This window comes from Ixodes scapularis, unplaced genomic scaffold (genome assembly GCF_016920785.2).
Source record: "Ixodes scapularis isolate PalLabHiFi unplaced genomic scaffold, ASM1692078v2 PGA_scaffold6__148_contigs__length_123643588, whole genome shotgun sequence".
NCBI lineage: Eukaryota > Metazoa > Arthropoda > Arachnida > Ixodida > Ixodidae > Ixodes > Ixodes scapularis.
The window spans coordinates 90,684,444-90,704,760 of NW_024609881.1; the positions used below are offsets into that span (position 1 = coordinate 90,684,444).

The 20,317-nt window shown below is 44.6% G+C and overlaps 1 protein-coding gene across 1 annotated transcript in view; it reads left to right on the forward strand.

The window, feature by feature from the left end:
* Positions 1-6,341: 6,341 nt before the first annotated feature.
* LOC8039050 (transmembrane protein 94) overlaps positions 6,342-20,317 on the forward strand; it is a 59,583-nt gene continuing 45,607 nt past the window's right edge. The window contains exons 1-8 of the mRNA XM_029971620.4: positions 6,342-6,409; positions 6,947-7,100; positions 7,195-7,328; positions 7,881-8,017; positions 9,295-9,500; positions 12,138-12,292; positions 12,893-12,998; positions 17,351-17,563. Of these exons, the coding sequence (XP_029827480.2) occupies positions 7,020-7,100; positions 7,195-7,328; positions 7,881-8,017; positions 9,295-9,500; positions 12,138-12,292; positions 12,893-12,998; positions 17,351-17,563 (1,032 nt within the window). The 5' untranslated portion in view covers positions 6,342-6,409; positions 6,947-7,019. The remainder of the gene's footprint in view (positions 6,410-6,946; positions 7,101-7,194; positions 7,329-7,880; positions 8,018-9,294; positions 9,501-12,137; positions 12,293-12,892; positions 12,999-17,350; positions 17,564-20,317) is intronic.

The window sequence follows — 20,317 nt, forward strand, 5'->3', positions numbered from 1 at the left end:
CAGCAAGCTTCTAATTGGAACCATATGTCTATTTTCATTATTAAAAAGTTAATTAACAAATTTTAATTAATTAGCCGACTGATCGTTACTATTAGCCCCCAATACTACGTCTCCCTGGCCGTATAAATCACCTGTGCATACCGCAAGAGTGTAACTTACACGGCTTTTTTTAAACAAATATGTTAAGCTTGAAAAAAAAAAATACTCTGTATATATCTTACACCCCTACACGAATGTAATCACAACAGACACGATTTTCCGGACGTGTCGCGGCCAAGAGCTGACCGAACAAAAGCTCACTGTTTCTCCCACGGACTTGAAGTAAAACTCATATTATTATCGCGCCGCGACAAGAGCTCACCCGGTAAGAAATTGTTTCTCGCTAACGATGAAGAGCGAATTATAATTAGGGTGACCATCTTCTTGCTAGTGAAATGCGGGACACGAGGGGGGGGGGGAGGTAGGGGAAATTTATGAACTAGCACACCACGAACAGAGGCTCTGTTAACATACTTAACATCCCGTGCAGTTCAGACCCCTGCAAATTGTGTTGCAGTAGTAGGCTAAAATAATTTTCGCTCCCAGAGATATTTTCATGCCCAATATGTTATTCAATGTGTCGAAGTTGAAAGCATAAAAATCAACTGCAGCGCAGAACTCAATGCCGAAATTAAAATTAAGAAACGGTAAATCTTTTTCAGGTTATTGTTTCCTGGCAACGTTTACTTTTATCAACATGGTCCTACACAAAATTTTGTAACATTATGTTCTTCTTCGACCGTTGTGAGTTGCATGCTCTTTGCCTTCTGTGGCTGTCTTCACTACACAAAAATCCACAGCAACCCTTTCGCATTGACGCAGCGATTTGAAAATAATTACAATATTTTATATTTAAACTTTTGGCGAGCAATCTTTCTTACAATTTTTTGCCACCAAGAGGAGAGGCATAACGGAGCACGCGCGTCCATCTCCTGCAAGAACAACGGTCGCTTCCCGCAATGCTTGGATAGGAAATGGCGCACCATTTTGATTCACACAGTTACCAGCGACCTCCGTGCTTCCCCGTGCCCCGTTGTTCGGCAGCTCCATGAGTTAGAGTATATTATACGACAGTATGAAATGCGGGACATTTTTTTTCTCGCGCGACGCAATACGCGAGCCCTCAATGCGGGACAGTCGGACAGTCCCGCGAGTCGCGGGACGGGTGGTCACCATAATTATTTATATTAAAAATAGCGCAAAAGAGACGGGACAAAAAGACGAAGAAGCACATTGTGCTTCTTCGTCTTTTTGTCCCGTCTCTTTTGCGCTATTTTTAATATGAATGTCCACTACCAACTTGCCCAGCAGACCAAGCTTTTACCATAATTATAATGCGCGTAAATTTTCTGTCCATTCCTGCTATTATCCCTTCATGTGCTGGCAGTATCTTGAAATAATGATAGTAATAAAAAAAGAAAACTAAACAAACAATAGCCCTTATATTACGTTAAATAACGTGGGAACAGTGGTGGATTTCGTTGGAGCCTTTTGGGAACGGCATTGCCAATAACTGCGCGTTTTAACACTGTATAACATAACTCGAGCAGCGCGCAACGTTGTCAAGTGTAGCGTAGCTTACGCTGTGCTCCAACGTTTTCCACCACATGAGACTAAGAGTAAGTGCAAATGAAACGCGAGACGAAGCCTGCAACCTCTGCCAACAGGCATGGGCGTACCAACCGGGAAGGGGGGGGGGGGGGCGCTGCCCGCCCCCCCCAGCTCTCAGAGTGGGGGGGCAAGGCATGTGTTTTGCACCCCCCTCCCCCTTTAAACAGCCGCCACTGGGCAGGGCAAACACTGGCCGGCGGCGCCCAAGGGATACAAAGGGCACCGTCCCTCGGCTCTGGGGGCAAGAGGGGGGGAGGGGGCTGGTTTGCCCCCCCCCCCCCCCCCCCCCCCCTCAAAAGCAAGTTGGTACGCCACTGCCAACAGGTCCCATCGCCACGAACGCGATGTTTTTTTTTTTTTTCGGAAGCGAAAGCTATAGACCTTACCGGATACTCGAGATGAACTGCAACGGCAGGACGTTATGAAAAACTTGGCCTCAGTCGGTGCTTTGTTAATAAAAAACGACCGTAACTACTGTGTGAATTGTATTGATTATTAAACCAACGCTTTGCGATGTGTTAGTAAATAGCAGTGTGTACCTAATAGGAAACCCATTTCACTTGTTATGGTGTACCTGTGTACGAACCGCTTCTTATAATTTGTTTCTTTTGATTACTCTCATAGAATCAGATGAAACTGTAAAATCCTTCTGGTTGCTAATTACCTGCCGCGTCCCACGCACAAAGCCTTATTGGCTTATGTGGATACAGAGCGAAATGTATTCAAAAAGAAAATAAATTGTATTGTATTGTATTGTATTGTATTGTGCGGAACAAAAGTTGCGGACCTGAAGGAAACTACTTGTCAAAGGGGATCTTGTCTCGCGATTGACAGAGCCTACACTCTGGTCAAACTCAAGTTTCACGGACTTCTCCCGTGAAAGGGGGGTCCGAAATCGTCTGCGTGAATCTCAGAGAAGGAATGACGGTGGATCCAGGGATTTATTCAGTTGGACACTGCCCCCTGGGCAGCAGTGACGGTGAGAACGCCGGTCGCCGAGATTGGGCAGAGCCGTGCTTGATCTTGGCGATGGCCGTTAGCAACGGTCGGATGTCTTGCCGATTGTCCCAGCATCGCCAATCGAGGGGGTTTTACACCTTTCTGGGGCGGACAACACAAGGCGCCTTGTGTTGTCTTACATCGTATTGGTTCTTGTTGTTTTCGGCGCTTGAATACGTTTTAAACTATGCAACCACAAGCACAATGCGGAGTGCCTGTCGTACGCTTCTTGTGCAGGGGTTGAGAGTGACGTCAGAACAACGCCGAGCTCTGATTGGCTCTGGTTGGAAGGATAGTGGGTAGACCTCAATGCTAGATGACTTGGGGTCTATCCACTATTTTTTTACAATCAGCCAATAAGAGCTCGGCGTTCTGGCATCATCGCAACCCCTGTGCAAGAAGCAAACGAACTTGCGCTCACTAACCAATTTGAGTATATCCATAGGTTTGTATGCATTGGTGAAGAAAACTTGGGGCGGGGGGGGGGGGGGGGGTGAGGAAAAGGGGGGGGGGGGGGGTTTGAACTCATCTTGGGAGTGTGTTATGACGCTGTTGGGGAGTTGAGTATAAATTTCTGCGGTCTCACGCTGTCTAAACATTTGAAGTTGCCTTCATTTTGGGGAAAGGCGTCCACTCGCTTAAATCGAAATACCGATTTCACGAATACAGAGAGCCGGCTGAGAAGCTTAGATTGACAAGAACAAAGAAATCGATATCTACATTAATAACATCCACAACATCAAGTAGTGTGTTGTCTACCAAAAGATGTTAAATGGCTGTCTTTGCATGGATACAACCACAGATGTCATGTCTAGATTAGACGACAATGGTTGGTTAGAAGAGGAAGAGCTAGGGTCATGAGTGATTGAATCCGCTCTCAATTCGACGCGTCATGTAAACGCAGCCAGTGCCCGAACTCGTGTTACCAAGTCATCTGGCCATAAACACACCCGACTGATTTACTCTTACGCCGAGTGTCCTAGAAAGCATTCGATAATTAATTGGACAGGGGTCGTCCGCAACGTGTCCCAAAAGAGAACGTTTTCTGCTAACAAGGCTCCCGACCCGTGATTCCGATGCTCTACTAGTCACAACAACAACCACCAATCACAGCATAGCAGTCCCAAGTCATGTTGTCGTCTGCTACCAGTAGAGAAAGGAACCGCCGGTAACAATGCGCTTCGTCTCCCAAAGTGTATTCCGCTCCATAGAGTGTAATCCAAAGTGGCCGGCGCACAATGGCAAAGAAGGGTGGGAAGGTCATTGGCGTTATCGCTTTCAGAGACTCCCCTCTCTCGTTCCTCTTTTTTTTTTTTTTTTTTTTTTTTTTTTTTTTTTTACCCTTTGCGCTGTATTTCTAGTTCCATTCGTTGACGTACACTCATTTTGACAGACGATGCCTGCCCTGCTTCTAGACCCCGGATCATCTTACGATGAACCGCCACAGACATCACGGGCCATCTCCCAACCAATCAAGCGCTGTGAACATACCACGTGACTGCGCGTTCTGTGCCTAATGGACCTCTTCCCAGTAGGCTTCTGCGCATGCGTACACACTGTGTGGGGCATAGACGAAGAAAAAAAAAAAAAAACGATACAACGGCCAGAGACATGTTGGACTGTTCGTATACGATGCTCATCCAGACCGAAACGGGCAGGGGCTGGAATTGAATCGCGTGTGGTTTTACACCATAGTCCCATAGATTGAACCCAGGATCTCTAGGTTAGGTTCTGCAGCGGGAGCTTTCAATTCCCCGCGGTGCGTCCCTCCTGGAGGTCAGGTGACCCTCCCATGGCTTCGGATTGGATTGGATGACTCGTAGAGTCTACCGCGGTCCATCGCAAACTGAAACGGAGTACGGAGCGCTCTGAGCTACGCTCCCCATCCATTGTACGCTCCCTTTCGAATCGGGAGGATATCTTATTGATCTTTTGTATCTTATTGATCGGGGGGGGGGGGGGGGGGGGGGGATTTCCTGGGGGTTTGGTGGAGGGGTATACGCCCTGTTCCCCAAAAGTTTCCTTCCCCGCCTGCAGAATACCCATGCACCCCCCCCCCCCTCCCCTCCCCCGCCCCGCCCCGCCCCGCCCATCAACAACGCCGTTCTCAGTTTTCGTTTTTAGCTTGCCATTTCATCTTCCACAACATGTCCGAGTGTTCGTTTGGAGTACTTGTGGTTTGATCTTGTTAGTTAGAGAGAAAGAGAGGGTGGATGCTGAAGAGGCGTCAAGATCGAGAGATATATGAGCTAGACGTGCTCAGAGCCTACATTTGTTGAATGTTGGGGGGGGGGACAAAGATTGCTAAATTCATTTTTATTTCTTACTATTTATTTATTTTAACTTTAGTGTTTGCAGACGATTTAGGCGTCTGCTGAAAGCAAACGCAAACTTTAGCGTGTAAAGGAAGTCCGTTTGGTCAAAGAAAGTAAAAGAAGATTGACGAATGTTAGTTTATGCAACTTAACAATGACTCGAACGCTGCGGTCCCCTCGAGTCAATCAGAGGGACGGAGGGAAGCACGTGACAGCTCTCCGCAGGTAGATACGCGCGTCCTCCTTCTTGAGAGTTGCAGGAGTGGAGGGTTTTGTCAAGTGCATCCCGTTTATTTAGCTCACTGCAGGGCCGTATGCTTTCGCCGTCTGACAAGTTATTATGAAAGGGAGTATCGAAGTGCCGCTTTCCAAGGTGTCCGCTTGAGCTGGAGAGTCAATTGGCCGATGTCAGTCATCTCAAAATTAGACGAAAGAATAAATAAATAAATATATAACTGATGTAAAACAGTGGCTTGGCACGCTCCCACGGGCAATGTGCGTTTCACGTTATGGCGTGCGTTTGACGTACCGCTCGGTGTCTTTTGTGCGTAAATACCGGGTTGCTCATTGTGAGTTGCATAACAACCTCCTCGTGTGTCTGTATTTGTCCCTCTGCAGAAAATTTATTTATTTATTATATTTAACCCGAGAGGGTACCGCGTCAGGAGAAACATGTATGCATTCTTTTGTTCTGGAATCTTTTTTGCAATGGGACCGTCTCGTTATGCAACGTGTGACGTCCTAATAAATATTTTATGCGTGTAATTTACTACTATGATGCTCATCTGAAACTGCGGGGTAATTTATAAATGAGAAAAAAAAAAAAAAACATGCGCAACGACCGGTTGAATTTTCCGAACTCAGTTTCCGTAATAGAATAAAAGTAAAACTGATGTATTAAACCCTGGAGCGACGTGAAAAAAGGACGGACAAACGCAAAACCCAGTTGAGTTCTGTGTCCTTCCCGCTCTTGCTTCAGTCTCAGGAAAGTGAAGTTTTCACAAAAGTCACAGTTAGCCACAGACAGCTTGAAAGGCGTACTGAGTTTGTTTGTGTACAGTTAGTACAATTCGAGCGTCTACAAAGAGGCGGACATTCCCTTTACGGGGAAATCGGAAATGTCCGCCACATGAACGAAATATGTGCAGTTTAAATTTCGCGCTAATAAATCTTTTTTATGTTTAGTGTTTATACTAGTAGATGGCGCTACCAACAAAATATTTTTAAATAGTCAAAATACGCAGCAACGTTACTTATTGCCGCAAAATAAAATAAAACTCTATTTAAACATCGTGATACGTGTTATGGTATTTTCCTGTAATTCTCAAAGTTACCAAATGTTTAGTGGCGCTCCAATCGAACAAAATGACAAGATGGCGTCGACAAGTTCCCAGCGAAAAAAGTAGCAGACAACCTTTGTGCCAAACTTCGGCGGAATGTCTCACGTAAGCGATGAACCAAACTGATGCTCCGTGTAAAATTTTGAGATTTTTTAGTAGTTTTTTTTTAGCTTCTGTAACACAGCCATCAGGAAGCGTTGCGCTAAACAAGTTGTCGATGCGAAGTACAAGTTCTGAGTTATCCGATTCAAACAGCCGTTGTCTGAAGGCTTCTCAATGCTCTACATCTCGCTAACCTCATGAACAGAAGGCGTTATTTATTGGTACCTTGGCGACGCGGCGATGTTTTTAAATCGTTCAAATTGAACCAAGATCGTTTTGTTCACGAGAAGCCATAAGTTGCTTAAATAAAAGTGTGTCTTCTCACTTTACGATCGCAACAGGTTATGAAACGGTACACATGACGAAATTGTCAGAAAAAAATCATAAACTAGTGTCATTTGTGTCTTCTGCTACGCTAAACATGGCTCCTGCACTTCAAACGTTCGAAACTTATGTTAATTGTGTTCGTATTAAACAAGAAAGAAAACGCCGAGTATGTTATCTCGAAGATAAATATCGTTATCTTTGTGTGACTTATAGCGCCGATGGACTAGGAGGATGTTGCCTGCACTCCAAAATGACGGCTTGGTGATCTAGCAGACGACGTTTCACAATGGAGTCGGTCGGCTTGACGACGGCTGAAGCGCTGCGTCGTCTTCACAAGTGTCTCAAAGAGGAACTGGACATCTTCAGAGTAAGCCAGCAGCTTATAAAAGTTTCTACGTCAATTCATTTTCTAAACACAAAACTCGAAGTCTTTTTTTTTCTTTCTTTTTTTTTTTTTTCAGAGCAAGGAGAGAAATTCAGTATGGCTGAGAAAAGCTTTTCATCACGAGAACCCACATTCCGTCTTCCGCTGGCCAAGTGCTCTTCTCCTGGTCTTCGAAGTCGTTGCATTTGTAGTTGCATACTCCCTCGGAGGGTTTGTATATCTGCTCTTCGACGTCGCCACTTCTTAATTTCCTTGAGAGAGCATTTTCGTTCCTGTCACATTATTTGAATTGACGATACATAAGCCTTTAACCAATGACATCTCACAATGTATTCACTGTAGAGAGGTGTTTGACGTGCATCACGCATTAGTGATCATATGCCAGCATGTTGTCTTTGAACTAGGAAGTCGTTCTACGCTATGTCACATGTACTTTTACGGTTTCTAGAAATACTGCTCTGCTTGCCCCGTAAGTGACCAATTGCGTTTAGCTCAATTTCTCATAAAATTCTTGGTCATGCCTCCAGCACAAGCTTTTTATCTTTGATATCACTTCAACGTCTTGCAAGCTTCAAGCATGAACTTGCGCACTCAAAGCACCATGTTAGGTAATGAGTGCATGCTGGAAGCTGGGCATTCAAAAGAAATGTCCCGCTCTTTTTTGTATTGTCAGTAACTGTATGTAATCCCGTTCAGCTAAACTGTTTTTGGAATTTGCGGTCAAAATGTTTTGCACCATTGTATGATGTACTGCGGTCTCAGGGGTGCCGTCCTTGTTGGAGACTCGCTGTTCCTCTGCTGCGTCCTGGCGCTCAATCTCGTCGTCGTTGGCTGGGATGCCAAGCTACATCAGGTGGAGATGCGGAACCGTGCTGACGCGCTTGTGGACACGCTCGCAAGTATGTAGCCCCTTCTTTGTGTGCCTTATGATTTTGAACGTGTGTCCTCCTGGACAAACTGAAGACGGCGTTATAGGAGATAGAAACCAAGTGTTTGTCCCAGCTGACTGTGAGCGCACTTTCTGTGCACCGGTCAATTGTACAGTTATGGACGCGGGGACATAGTGTTTGTGTAGCAGTTTAGGTAACGAGAGACCTATGTTTGTGTAACAGTTTAGCAAACAAAAATCTAGGCCTCAAGAAGTGCCCATTTAGGCAACGTTTGGGAACACTAGTGTAGCAAACAGACTTTGGGAAGCATTAGTAGCATCAGGAAGTACTCATATATTGCAGGAGGCTATTTGTCGTGAAGTACCAGTTTAGGAAGCAGATCTGTTGGCATCAGTAAGTAGCAACTCGAGAACCGGATAGGTAGTGCATCTACAGTGCAGGCTTATGCTCGTTATTCCGACTTCGGAGTGTGAGGTGGGGACTGGACGGACACAAACACAAAGCTCCAAACACACTGCAGAGTTACAATGTCTGTGTCAATCCAGCTTCGATGTGGCCTCAGTTAGTCGCTGGATCCTGGGAAAGTAGAGCCAAGCTCCCCATATGGTTACCATCTTGGTTAATAGAATGAGCAGTTTCTTCGTGGCATCTCTATTCTTGGTGAGCCAACCTAAATTCGCTAGTGACAAGTAGCTTTATAGAGACGTCTTTCGTATACCGAGATTTTGCTATTCATACACCAGTGAAACAAGTGTACATCTTTGTACTGCCACCATATTCAGCGTCGGTGCTTGGAGGCTTTGAAAAAAATTTTATTGTCTTGAAATACTCAAGAGGAGCAATATCATTGGAAGGAATCTGTGGAGATAAGCATGATTGATGAGTTGACTGCTTACACAGTGCCAAAGATGCCTGTATTGGCGAGGAACGCTTTCAGTATGATGATGCTCCATAGCAATCTTGGAGTGGCTTGTTTAGACCGAAGCTTTGAATATTAGAATGGACCGAAATGGCGATTGTCATGGCAACTGAGACTAATCAGCCTACCACCTTGCCAGGGTTTGTCGTCTATATGTTAGTATTTGTTTGTATCCGGATAGCAGGCCAGGAAGGCAATGGCCGGGGAAACTAAAGTCACCGGATCCTTCCCAGGATCTGGTGACTTTAGCCTCAGTAGGTTTTGTGCTATTAAAATTATAACGAATGAGACGAACCATCTTGCCTGCATACTTGCTCTTACTTGCCACATTATTAAGTTTTTAATTATCATTGTCAATATTGCCCAGGCTGCTTGGGGAGTGGCGACAGCCCGGTGTGGAACATCGAGGACCATGCTCCGCTTTTCCAACCGCAGTCGCCATGCATCAGCCTCCAGTGGGCCATCCGCGATGGCGTCCTCGTCAACGTCCCTGTTCAGCTGCTGGTCGAAGGCGACGTCGTTGTTATCAGGCCCGGTCACCAAGTACCAGGACGCTGTTCTCTCATTACTAAGGTATGATGGTTTTTTCGGCCTCCCATTAAAAGTGTGGTATCTCGGGTTGTTCTAGACTTGGTCTGGAACAGTTGGTGAGAACACTAACATTTTATTTCGTTAACTGATTATTACTTGGCCAAATTTATAATAATGATGAAAGAGCGTTGTCGGCGTTTATTCAGGCCGATGGTCCCATGCCGTCTCGCTGCTCACTCCGTCTCGTCTTTCTTTATTCCTCTGTCCGACTTCTTTTTAAACCCTCGTGCTGAGGGTTACCTCGCGATGGCGTGAACTGGTGGAATCGCGAGGCAATACGTCAGCCAGATGAGACAGCAGTATTGGCAGTGCTATGGGGTGATTGCCAAGATGTTGTCTAATGTGGTGCAATGGATGTTGCGCGGACTTATGTAAGCGTGCGGCAACATTCGTCGACGACGCAGCACTTGAGCCGGGTAAGGTAACATGACGCTCTCCGGGGCCGCTCGATCGAGTGGAGAAAAGTTCTCTCGGGAGCCGCTGGGTCGGTGCGTGCGTACGTGACCACAAAAGTATCTGCAAGACACCAGCTGGAAGTCCTGGAGGATATGCGAGACACCAGAAAGATGTTGGCAGGAGGATGTTTGACAACAGGAGGACATCTTCCTGAAAGGATCTGGAAGACACCAGATGAACATCATCCTGAAAGGATGTGGAAGACACCAGATGGACACCCTTGCAGAGGATGTCTATAGCATTCAAGGAATGTCCCTCTGGAGAAGGGTGGAAGACATCCTCTTGGAGGATGTCAAACACACCAGGGCTAATTTGCTGATCAATGCGGGTATCTTTCCCGGCGGTTAACTCACCTGCAAAAGAAATTTTGAGGTCATGTGACCGGCTTTGTGGAAAGTATGTAGCGTTCCAGCCGATTCGGCTTGGTAGACGCAAGCCTTGCCTGTTGTTTTCTTTAATTCTTGCTTAACGTAGCCTTCCCCAGAATTAACTTTACCTTGCACTAAAGTACATAAAGGCGATTAATTTCACTTAGCTTTCAAGCATGTTCATCCTTTTTCTGCTGCGCACAAAATCGGACTTGAATAATCGAAGTAAGGACGGACTCATGGCAGCCATTTTCCTGGAACGCTACATACTTTTAGTTTTTTGTCCCCACGGTGTTGGTCGCATGACATCAAAATCATCCCTCATTTGGGAATGAGTTATAACCGCCAGGAGAGATGCAGCTGCATTGATCAGCGAACCGACCTGGGTAGGCGTCTTTCTCTAGTACATGGAAGATACCAGACATACGAGCTGTAGCAGAAAAGTAATGAGACTGGCAACACTGTGTACGAACCGACAATGGTGCTGCTTCTCCTTTCACGTGGCAGTTGGGTTAACTCCTGATGTAGACTTAGTATAACTTTGAACTTGCTACAATTGCTACGCTATTGTTGAGAGCATCTCAAGTAAAGTTGTGTTTGTGAGGTGCGTTACAACAATGGACCAGCAAAATTTTTAGCAACTTTGTGCCATCAAATTGAAAACTAAATTAATGCTCATTTGTTTTTTTGACAGTCAGGGGATCGTCCACAAAAAATTTGTGTTTCCAGGACAAACTGTCAAATCAAACATTTTTATTGGGAATCCTTGAAAAGCTCAGGAAGAGGTGTGACCCGTGTGCGGCTTTGTACGCACTTGGACGCTGCACCTCGACAATTCGCCATGTTACACGGCAATCCTCATCTATGAATTTTTGGCAGAAAAAGGCATTCCTGTGGTTCCCTAGCCTTCCCTATCTGCCACATCTCAGTCCTTGTGACTTTTTTAATGCGAAGGTATTAACTGTCTCATGGAGCGAACCGGCGTTTTTTATTCCCCCGGCTCAAAGACCACCTGAAAGGGCACCATTTTGGTACTTTGGATAATATCCAGAAGAGTGTAACCGACGAGCTGAAAGGCATTCCAGCAGAAGCCTTCCAGCACTGCCATGCGCGATGGAAACAGCGCCTCCCTGGTTGTGCGGCTGCCCAATGGAACGACTTTGAAGGGGATAACCTTGATTTTTTTTAAATAATAAAATTCATGGTTTAAATAAAATCAGTCTCCTTACTTTTCTGCCATACCTCGTATGTTCTAGTAGGGAATCCTAGTACCAAGAGAATGTCCCTCTAGAGAAATCTGGAAGACATCCTCTCGGTGGATGTGAAATATACCAGGAAGGCATCTTCCTGCAGAGCGATGAAGATACCAGACATTTGTCCTAGTAGGGGATGACCAAGACATCAAGAGATTGTCCTCCTAGAGAAGCCTGAAAGACTTCCTTTTGGTGGATGTCAAATATTCCAAGAGGACATCTTCCTGCAGAACATGGCAGATACCAGACAGATGTCCTAGTAGGAAATGTCCAAGATAGCAGGAGAATGTCCCCCTAGAGAAGCCTCGAAGACATTTTCTTGGTGAATGTCAAACATACCAGGAGTGCATCTTCCTGCAGAATGTGGAAGATGCCAGACATATTCTAGTAGGGGTGACCAAGACACCCAGACAATTTTTGTTTCGGCTTCAAAAGAAATGTAGGTAGGTTGTGTTTTCCCAAAATGGATTGAATGAATGACTTACTCCAACTGCTAGTTTAGTCTGATGATGTCCAGTTTGTCTTTTTGGTGCATCTAACAGGGCAAGGAGCAGCTAGTGGTTCTCGATGAAAAGGAGACCTTTGTTCCTGAAACAAGGGTTGCGGCCGGTGCCAGTTTTGCGGGGGCACGGCTGCGACGTCCTGTCGAGTCTAGGCGCTTCATCATGCTGGAGGCACCGTTCCTTAAATACTTCAGGTGCACATTCTTTGCTGTTGCTTCTTCTGTCTACTGTTATGTCTTGTGCCTGTAAAATCACTGCCTTTTGAAAGTCTTTGAACAGCCCCAACCCCAGAAATTCATGGGAGGCAGCAAATGCTTCCCATACTTTTCATGTCATGGTACTCGTGCAAAGAGAAAGGGGTTCAAAATGCTTGTCTTTCCCGAGAAAGATTCCTCTGGGCTATCCATAACGTCAGAATTGGTTGCCCGGTTGACCACAAAGCTAATCAGTAAAGCAGCTCAGCTTCAAAGCTCCACCAGCCTGTTTTTCTATATGTATGTTTAGGATGATATCTGGGTGCTAGTGTGCATGGACTGCGGTCTGGCAGCTTCAGGCATTCAAACTGTCTCAAGTGTACGTAATTCACATGACAAAAAAACATCCTTTGTGGGTCACTTTTCTTTTTTTTTTCTTCTGTTTTTGTGTTGTGAGTGTTAGCTGGAAGATTTCTAACCTGTTTGTTGTTTTCACCTAATTTATTTTGTTGTCCTTTCCTGAGCCAGTGTCTGGTGTTTATTTATAGTTTCTTTACGAAATGCATAATGAAGAATATCTGCTCCTTTGTCTGCCCCCAGGTTGTGCCTGGAGAACTCTCTGATGCGTCCCGTGTCCACATTCAGCAAGGAGCGCCACGTCATCAACTGCCGGTACCTCGAGCGCATCGTCATTCCCGTGGTCCTTGTGAGTGGTCTATGTTTCGCGGTCTACGCCACGCTCTCTTCTCACCTGGCCACCCTTTTGTCGTCGTTGCAGTTCTTTGCACAATGGTTTGTCGTCGCCATTGCGCTTTTATTGTCGTCGTATTTTTGAACTTGTGGATACGTGCATAGCAAGAAGGCAGTCCTTCTTGAAACGGTAACTCACATCTCTGGCCTAAAATTAGAAATTTTCCCATTGGGGTGTGGTTGCTAACCTCCGGTATTTAATGTGCACTATGCAGCAGCAATTACACAAATCTATGGCAGATTGAGGCCCGTTTTTAAGCGAGCCGGCAAAAGTAAGGGTAAAATTTCTTATACCTGAAGCACTGACAGGAGCTTCTGCTCCGCTGTGCCAAACCATGGTGCACTAATGCATTCCTTCCCGATTGCAAATTAGAGAAGTTTTGCTACATTACATCCCTAAGAATGTCTAGATTAATTATTTCTGAATTGCCTACTGTTCAGGGAGCAGCTTTGAAACAGAAGCTAGTGACGGGGAACCAGATGACTCTTTTCTTCCGCTTTCGATTGTGTCGTCCAGGGCGTCGCAGGCTTTCTCAAGCGGCGCGTCATGTTGTGAAGCAGTTAGTGTATGCGGCGGATTTTTGTTGTTAGGATTTCATTACTTCAAGGCTTACAGCACATCCGTGTTTACCTTCAGCAGGGAGATACCATAACCCATCTTTGGGTCATCTGGAGAGGGGGAATGAAAAACAGGTGGCTGAAAAGGAGATGTGAAGCTCATAAGTGCACTGAGCACATGGACGAATCTAGACGTAGACATAGTTGGAAGGTTCAAGAGCAACGTGCCTGCCCGGTGGTGCGTCACAACTCAGGTGAAAAAGAAGCACCCTATCAGACATCTTAACATTATATTAGCCGGTTTTTCAACCTGGCTAAAACCAAACAAATATATATTTTTAGAGGAAAAATTTCCAAATCTGTTTGGGTACGCTCGGAACAAATGCTTGATTGGACATGTTTCAGTTGTTCGAGATCCGGACGTTTCCTTAAATAGTGAATTGAAATTTTCTGAGCACATGACATATCCGAGCAATACATGTTACCGCACAAAGCGCGCGATCACCAAAACGATTTGCCAGTTTAAGAGTTAATTTTGCTTCATGCATCTGTACCGATCACTGATCTTGCCTAAATTAGGTTTTTCTAGCGTGGTATGGAATTCATGGAATAAGACAAACTAAAATGAAATTGAAAATATACAGAAGTTTGATCAACTGTTCTCCAACTATTATTTTAATAGGCGGATTTATTTCAGTCATGAGCAATTGTTGAAACTTTTAGACTTGCATTACTACCTCTCCGAATGGAGGCAGGCACAGGATTTGCCCCCTTTGCACAATTGTATTCACAGTTTCATTAATTGTCCAACACTAACCTTTTCTATTTCCATAGCTGGACCTAACAGGACTCTTTTGCTTTCATTGTGTATTCAGTTGCTCAGAGTCGAGAAGTGTAAGACCCCTGGAACGTCTCCAGTATGTTTTTAATGCATTGACTGTGATGAACAAGCCTTAGGTGGACATATTTTTGTGGGAAATTTTGACTAATCGATCTTTGCTAAAAACTTTTTGGATTTTTTTTTTTTTGTTTTTGTTTTAGCCAGTACTGTAATGTAGAAAGACACTTTGTAAACTTTCCTTCTTTCAATTTTCGTGTCTCAACAGCTCATACCAGACTGCATGTAACTGCGCTGCAAGTGCTGTTTTATCGGCTACGATGTGTGCAATTTTTTTTATGCTTACTACATATTGTTTTTTGCATACTTTGCAAATGCTGCCCATAATGCTTTCTTTTTTTTTTTTTTGCTATGTTGTGTGCTGTTTTTTCTTCATTTGCAACGACTTTGTATTGCTTCTCCAACAAATATGCTGCATCAATGCGATACGTATGTGACAATCAGTGCACCCTTCCATAGGACCAAGTGCTGTTTAGGAACACCAGGAAAGCCAAATAAATAAATGTGCACATAAATACCAAGTGTTTTGAAGTACTTTAAGTACTACTTCAGGTAGGTTTAGAAAACTTGTACTTTACTTAAAGTTCATTCTCTGAACATGTACTTCTTGTACTCTCCAAGGTAAATACAGTGAAACCCGTTTAGAATGACCCACGTACAGCAAATTATTGTCAATATGGAACTCACGAAATTTTTAAATAAAAATGCCTTTAAAAAGTACTTTTTATAATGAATAACAGATTGGCTATATCAAACTTTTTCCCCCGGGAAGGCTTGCAAAAACGTGCAAGCAGTCATCATCTAGCCTGTCCCTTGCCCCCCCCCCCCCCCCTCCTCTTCCCCCCCCCCAAAAAAAAACTTAGGAAAGAAAGAAAATTTTAAAAGCTCAAGCCGCGAACAAAGTTGAGCGAAGAGAAGCGATTCACAAGAGGAGAAAGCTAACAAAACACTCTGCACGCCTGCACAGAAAAACAAAAAGTTTCATCCCAAAGTGGTTGCCACAAAAAAGAAGCGATTCAGAAAAGGAGATAAGCTAAAAACAAAACAATATCTGCATGCATGCAAAAAAAACACAAAAAAACTTTACAGCGCGTTGTTACAAGGCGGAAGCGATGAGATGAGAAAGAAAGAGAAGCTCTCGCCTTACAACGAACGCATCGTGGAAGTTCGTTGTAAATGGTTTTTGCTATATCGAACTGCTCGCTATATCAAACTGATTGTAGTGTTACCTGCTGTTCGTTATAAACGGGTTTGACCGTACAACTCCCAACTTCAAAGTACATTCTCCAAATTTGGTTTGGCAAAATTATGCTCTTTCAAGGACCACGCGCTTGCGTCCATGGCTTTCCCGGTTCTATACAAAACTTCTGAGATCGAGTACAAGAGTTTACCAACCTCTAACAAAAGATGGCATATCATTGTGTGAAAACATGCTATCATCTTTCAAGGCGTCACCTGGTCATTTCTGTGAGTGGGGTAATGGCTATAAGACTGATACAAATATGTGCCTTATAAGTTGATTGTGCTAAGTAGTTTGTCAATAAGAGTAAAACAACTGCTCTGTGGCCACTTAACTTTACCCAGTATTCGCCATTTTCAAAAATAGCTGATGCACCCCCCTTTACCCCTTGGGCAATACATACCCATTTTTAAAAAAAGCTGTAAGGGAATGAATGATTCCATAAAGAAGCACTTGTACTTTACTTTGAAAGTACACTGTATTTATACATAGTACTTTACTTCCAGTACATTGTGCCTAGTGTACTTAAGTCACATAACCTCTCATTTACTTTGTACTTTACTTCAAGTGTACTTTTTAGATGTACTTTACCCAACACTCTGAAATACCGAACAAAGCAAAAAGGACAAAACAAGACCACTTATTGTACCATACTCCTGATATTACTACTAAGCTTTTAATATAGCTTAAAGGGATACTTCAACGAAATTTGAAATATTCCCGTCGTGTTCAAAAATAGGTTGAATATGATCCACAATATCCGTAAATGACAATCGCACGTTTGTATTTTGATCCTGGTGGCTGTATTTTTTGTTATAAATGGCCCACTTTGGCAAGCGCTCGGAGAAGGCCCAGCTTAGAGCACGTGACATCCAACGCAATCGTGACGTAGGTCGTCTCAAGACGAGCAAAGCTACGGCGAGGCTGACGTTGAGAGGATGGCCTAGTCGTTCGAGCCACCGAAGCGGCTGCTTTTGTACAAATTTTGAGTGACAGGCTAATCTTCTATAATCTTCTAGGGGGACAATAGCGACTGCTGCGACACACAAAAGGGATTCTCGGGAAGAGGAAAGTTCCTCCTTCCCCCCTTCTCTCGTCGTGGCCGGAGACGAGACAACCTCCGTCACTAGCTGTGAAGGTTTCTAGACGAGCATTACAAACGAGGCTTTAGCGACATCCACCAGGTGCTCTCTGCTAATCGTTTAATTCGTTTTAAAATTCCTTTTCGAGACTTTTTTAACAAGATATTGGTATGTTCCATGTGATACTGCTCTTTCGAACACATATAGACCAAAAAATGAGCGCCGAAATTTCGTTGTAGTATCCCTTTAAAAACATAAACACATCAACTGAATGTGAAGAAACACCGTTACACAAAGCTTCCGTTTGAGTGACAGGCCGAAAGCTGGGAGCGCCCACCGACATAAAACAGTTCCGTCGACGACAGAGCAGGAAGGCAAGCAGAACCTCACAGTGAATAATAAAACTTGAGCTTGACACTTTGCCGTTTAAAAGTCAGTATACAGAAATGAGAAATCGTGAAGGGCTCTTCTTTTAGAAAGTGCGTCCGCGCCAGTTTGGAAGCCGCATCCTGCCGTGCCGCACCACGCAGGTGCTCACGGGGGTGCTGAAGCTGGTGCAGTGGCGGTACCTGGGCGACCTCACGGGGGGCGCCAAGGACCTGGTGCTCCAGCCCGCGCTGACCGTGCTGCCGCTGCTGCCGCTCTCCCTGCCAGTGCTCTGGCTGGGGCTCCACGGCCTCGGCAACGCACGGCTGCACCTCATGGTGGTGCAGGCTCAGCCTGGTCGGGACACGCTCGGCGACGTGAGTTGCTGCCGCACAAACAAGATCTCGGGAGATCTTGCCAAGATGTGCGCTCGTGTTATGAGTCCTGCCCCTAGGTGAAGTGTTTTCTCAGTTTAAGCTCCGCTTTTGGCGGACCCAGGCGACCAGACGGTGATGTGGAAAGAAAACTGTCCGACGTCGCTGCACTCTCTGTCCCGGAGACTAGGTCGTCCCTTCGAATTCAACACTCTGTCACGCTGTCCCTCATTTGGAGCAGTGTGGGGAGCTGGGCCAGTTGGTATGCGGTGAGCAAGTTGTCTGCTTCTTGCACAGGAGTTGCGGTGACGTCAGAATGACGCCGAGTTCCAATTGGCTTTGATTGGAAGGATAGTGGGTAGACCTCGATGGTAGAAGCCTTTAAGGTCTACCCAGTATTTTTTTTTAATTTTTCTTCAGTCAGCCAATAAGAACTCGGCATTCTGATATCATCGCAACCGCTGTAGAGGAAGCAGACGAACTTGCTCTCTGCATTGAGACGCCATGATCAAAAACAGTCAGACCGGCCGGTGTACTTGAACAAGCAACAATTTTAGGAAAATTTCCAGATCGGAATGTTGGGAAAATCATGGAAGCCTGCCATATAGCGAAATTAAGAGAGTGTTGCATTAGCAGGCCGTCGATAACGATAGATAATTATCGATCGATTGACGAGCCTTCGATTGATAAAAGAAGGAAGTGCTCTTCCTAGCCAGTGCTTTGAGCGACTAAGTGTTGCCTGACCCTGTGATCTGCCCTGCACATGTGCATCTAAAGTTTTCTTTTTTAGTTTTCTTAGTTTCTTACTATTTTTGTAAATATTCGTGGTGTGATCCTGTGTGTTTCTCTTCTTTTGTTCTGTCTTTTGTGCACTGTTTTTCATCATGCTGTTGCTCATAACTTTTTTTTTCATACTGCAAGAGGCATGGATTCTATTGCCGTTCTCACTATTTCCTGTACCATACTCGCCGTGTTCATCCTTTGACCCTTCAAGTATTCCTCTCCCCTCTACAGTGCCTTGAGGGGCACAGCAGGATTGAGTGTAAATGGATAAATAAATATTGATGCATTACTATACTATAGACCCTCCCTAGTATACTATGTGCATTGCTGCTTACAAGGTCCGTAGGCTCCTGAATTGCTTTATTGCCTCAGTGCCGAGACCGGGAGGTGTTCCTTGCGATTGCAAAGTTTGAATATCTCTGTATTGAGTTAAAGCTAGGAATAGAGAAACAGAAGGCAGAGTCAAAAAAAATTCTGTCAGCTTCCTGTTTTTTTTTTGCAAGAACCACTATGGGCATGTGGAAATAGATTCCTGTTTTGTGCTTCACAAATGTTAAGAGTATACGGCTCTTCACTCACGCAGACGATGGCACCATGTTTCTCTACCTAAATCGTGGATTTTTACAGGAGCACTAGGTCCCCCTTTGAAACCAATCTTTGAGAAATGTTAAATACAATAGTTTCTCTCGAGAAAAATCATCAAGTCCGCCTTGGGTTCCGCCATTTGTTTTCCTCGGTCACATGCAGTCACGACATAGAACACATCTTGTTTAAATTAAAATTTTAAATTACAAGCATCATTGTTTACAAGTTCTGCAGGTTTCTTGACTTCTGTATTGTGTCAGCAAATGAAAGTAACGACAAGACCAACATTTATATTTTTTCGCGCTCACCAGCAGGGTGACGTCGCATGTTGCATCAATTGCAAGTTGAGCAGGCAGCCAAAAAAAAAAAAAAAGTTTGTTTTTGTTTAGCCAGCATGAGCCCAGCATTTGTTTCACGTTAAGCATGTGCGAATAGTGGATTCTCAGTTCGAAGTGAGTAGTGGTTTTGATGGAATATTTTTAAATTAAATGTTGAATAGTTCCTCCAAGCCTTTCACTACTGCAGTGTGCTTGAATGAACGCCCAACTGAACCCGTAAAGGTTTTTTTCAAGCTTCCACTCATTCATTTCTGAGCTAGAAGTTAATTTTAATTCACCTATTTATAGATTGTGGCCTCAGATAGTCCAATGCCTACATGAGTAAACGACGTATTTGACATAAAATTAAACCTGTAGAGACGCCCAGATATGGCTAATTGAGAGAAATTATAAATCTTCTGTCTTAAATCTCTTCTTCTTCTTAATTCTTAAATCTCGAATGTGAGAAAAAAAAAAAAAAAAGACAATTGCAAATGATGAATGCAGGTTGTCAGGGCATCTGTGCCTAACATATACTCTTTCGTAATAACCACATTTTTTTTTAGAAATTTACTGTAGCATAGGCATAAACATTCGCAAAAAGTTTCTATTTTTTTTTTAATATACCAGGCACACACCTGCACCATGCTGCTTTGAAAGTGTGTTTTCTTACTAAGCAACTCGACTGCAATATTTTTATTCTTTGAGGTGTTGATTGCGGCGGATTAGCCCCAATACGCGCTTTTTATCGAGCACCGGTGCACAGCGGTGAAGCATCATACGCGGAAGCGAGCTCTGCAGACGTGGCTTGTCCACTGTGCGCTGGTGCTCGTTGTGCTAGGGTGACCACCCGTCCCGCAACTCAGGGAACCGTCCCGCATGGAGGGCTGGTGTTCCACATCCCTCAAGAAATACCAAAATCTTCAAAATGTCTCTCATTTCACACTGTCACAAAATTCACTGTGCGTCTCGTGGGGCTGCAGAACAACGGGGCACAGGGAAGTGCAGAAGTCGCTGGTAATCATGCGAAGCGCAATGGTACGCCATTTTCTATCCAAGCACTGCGGGGAGC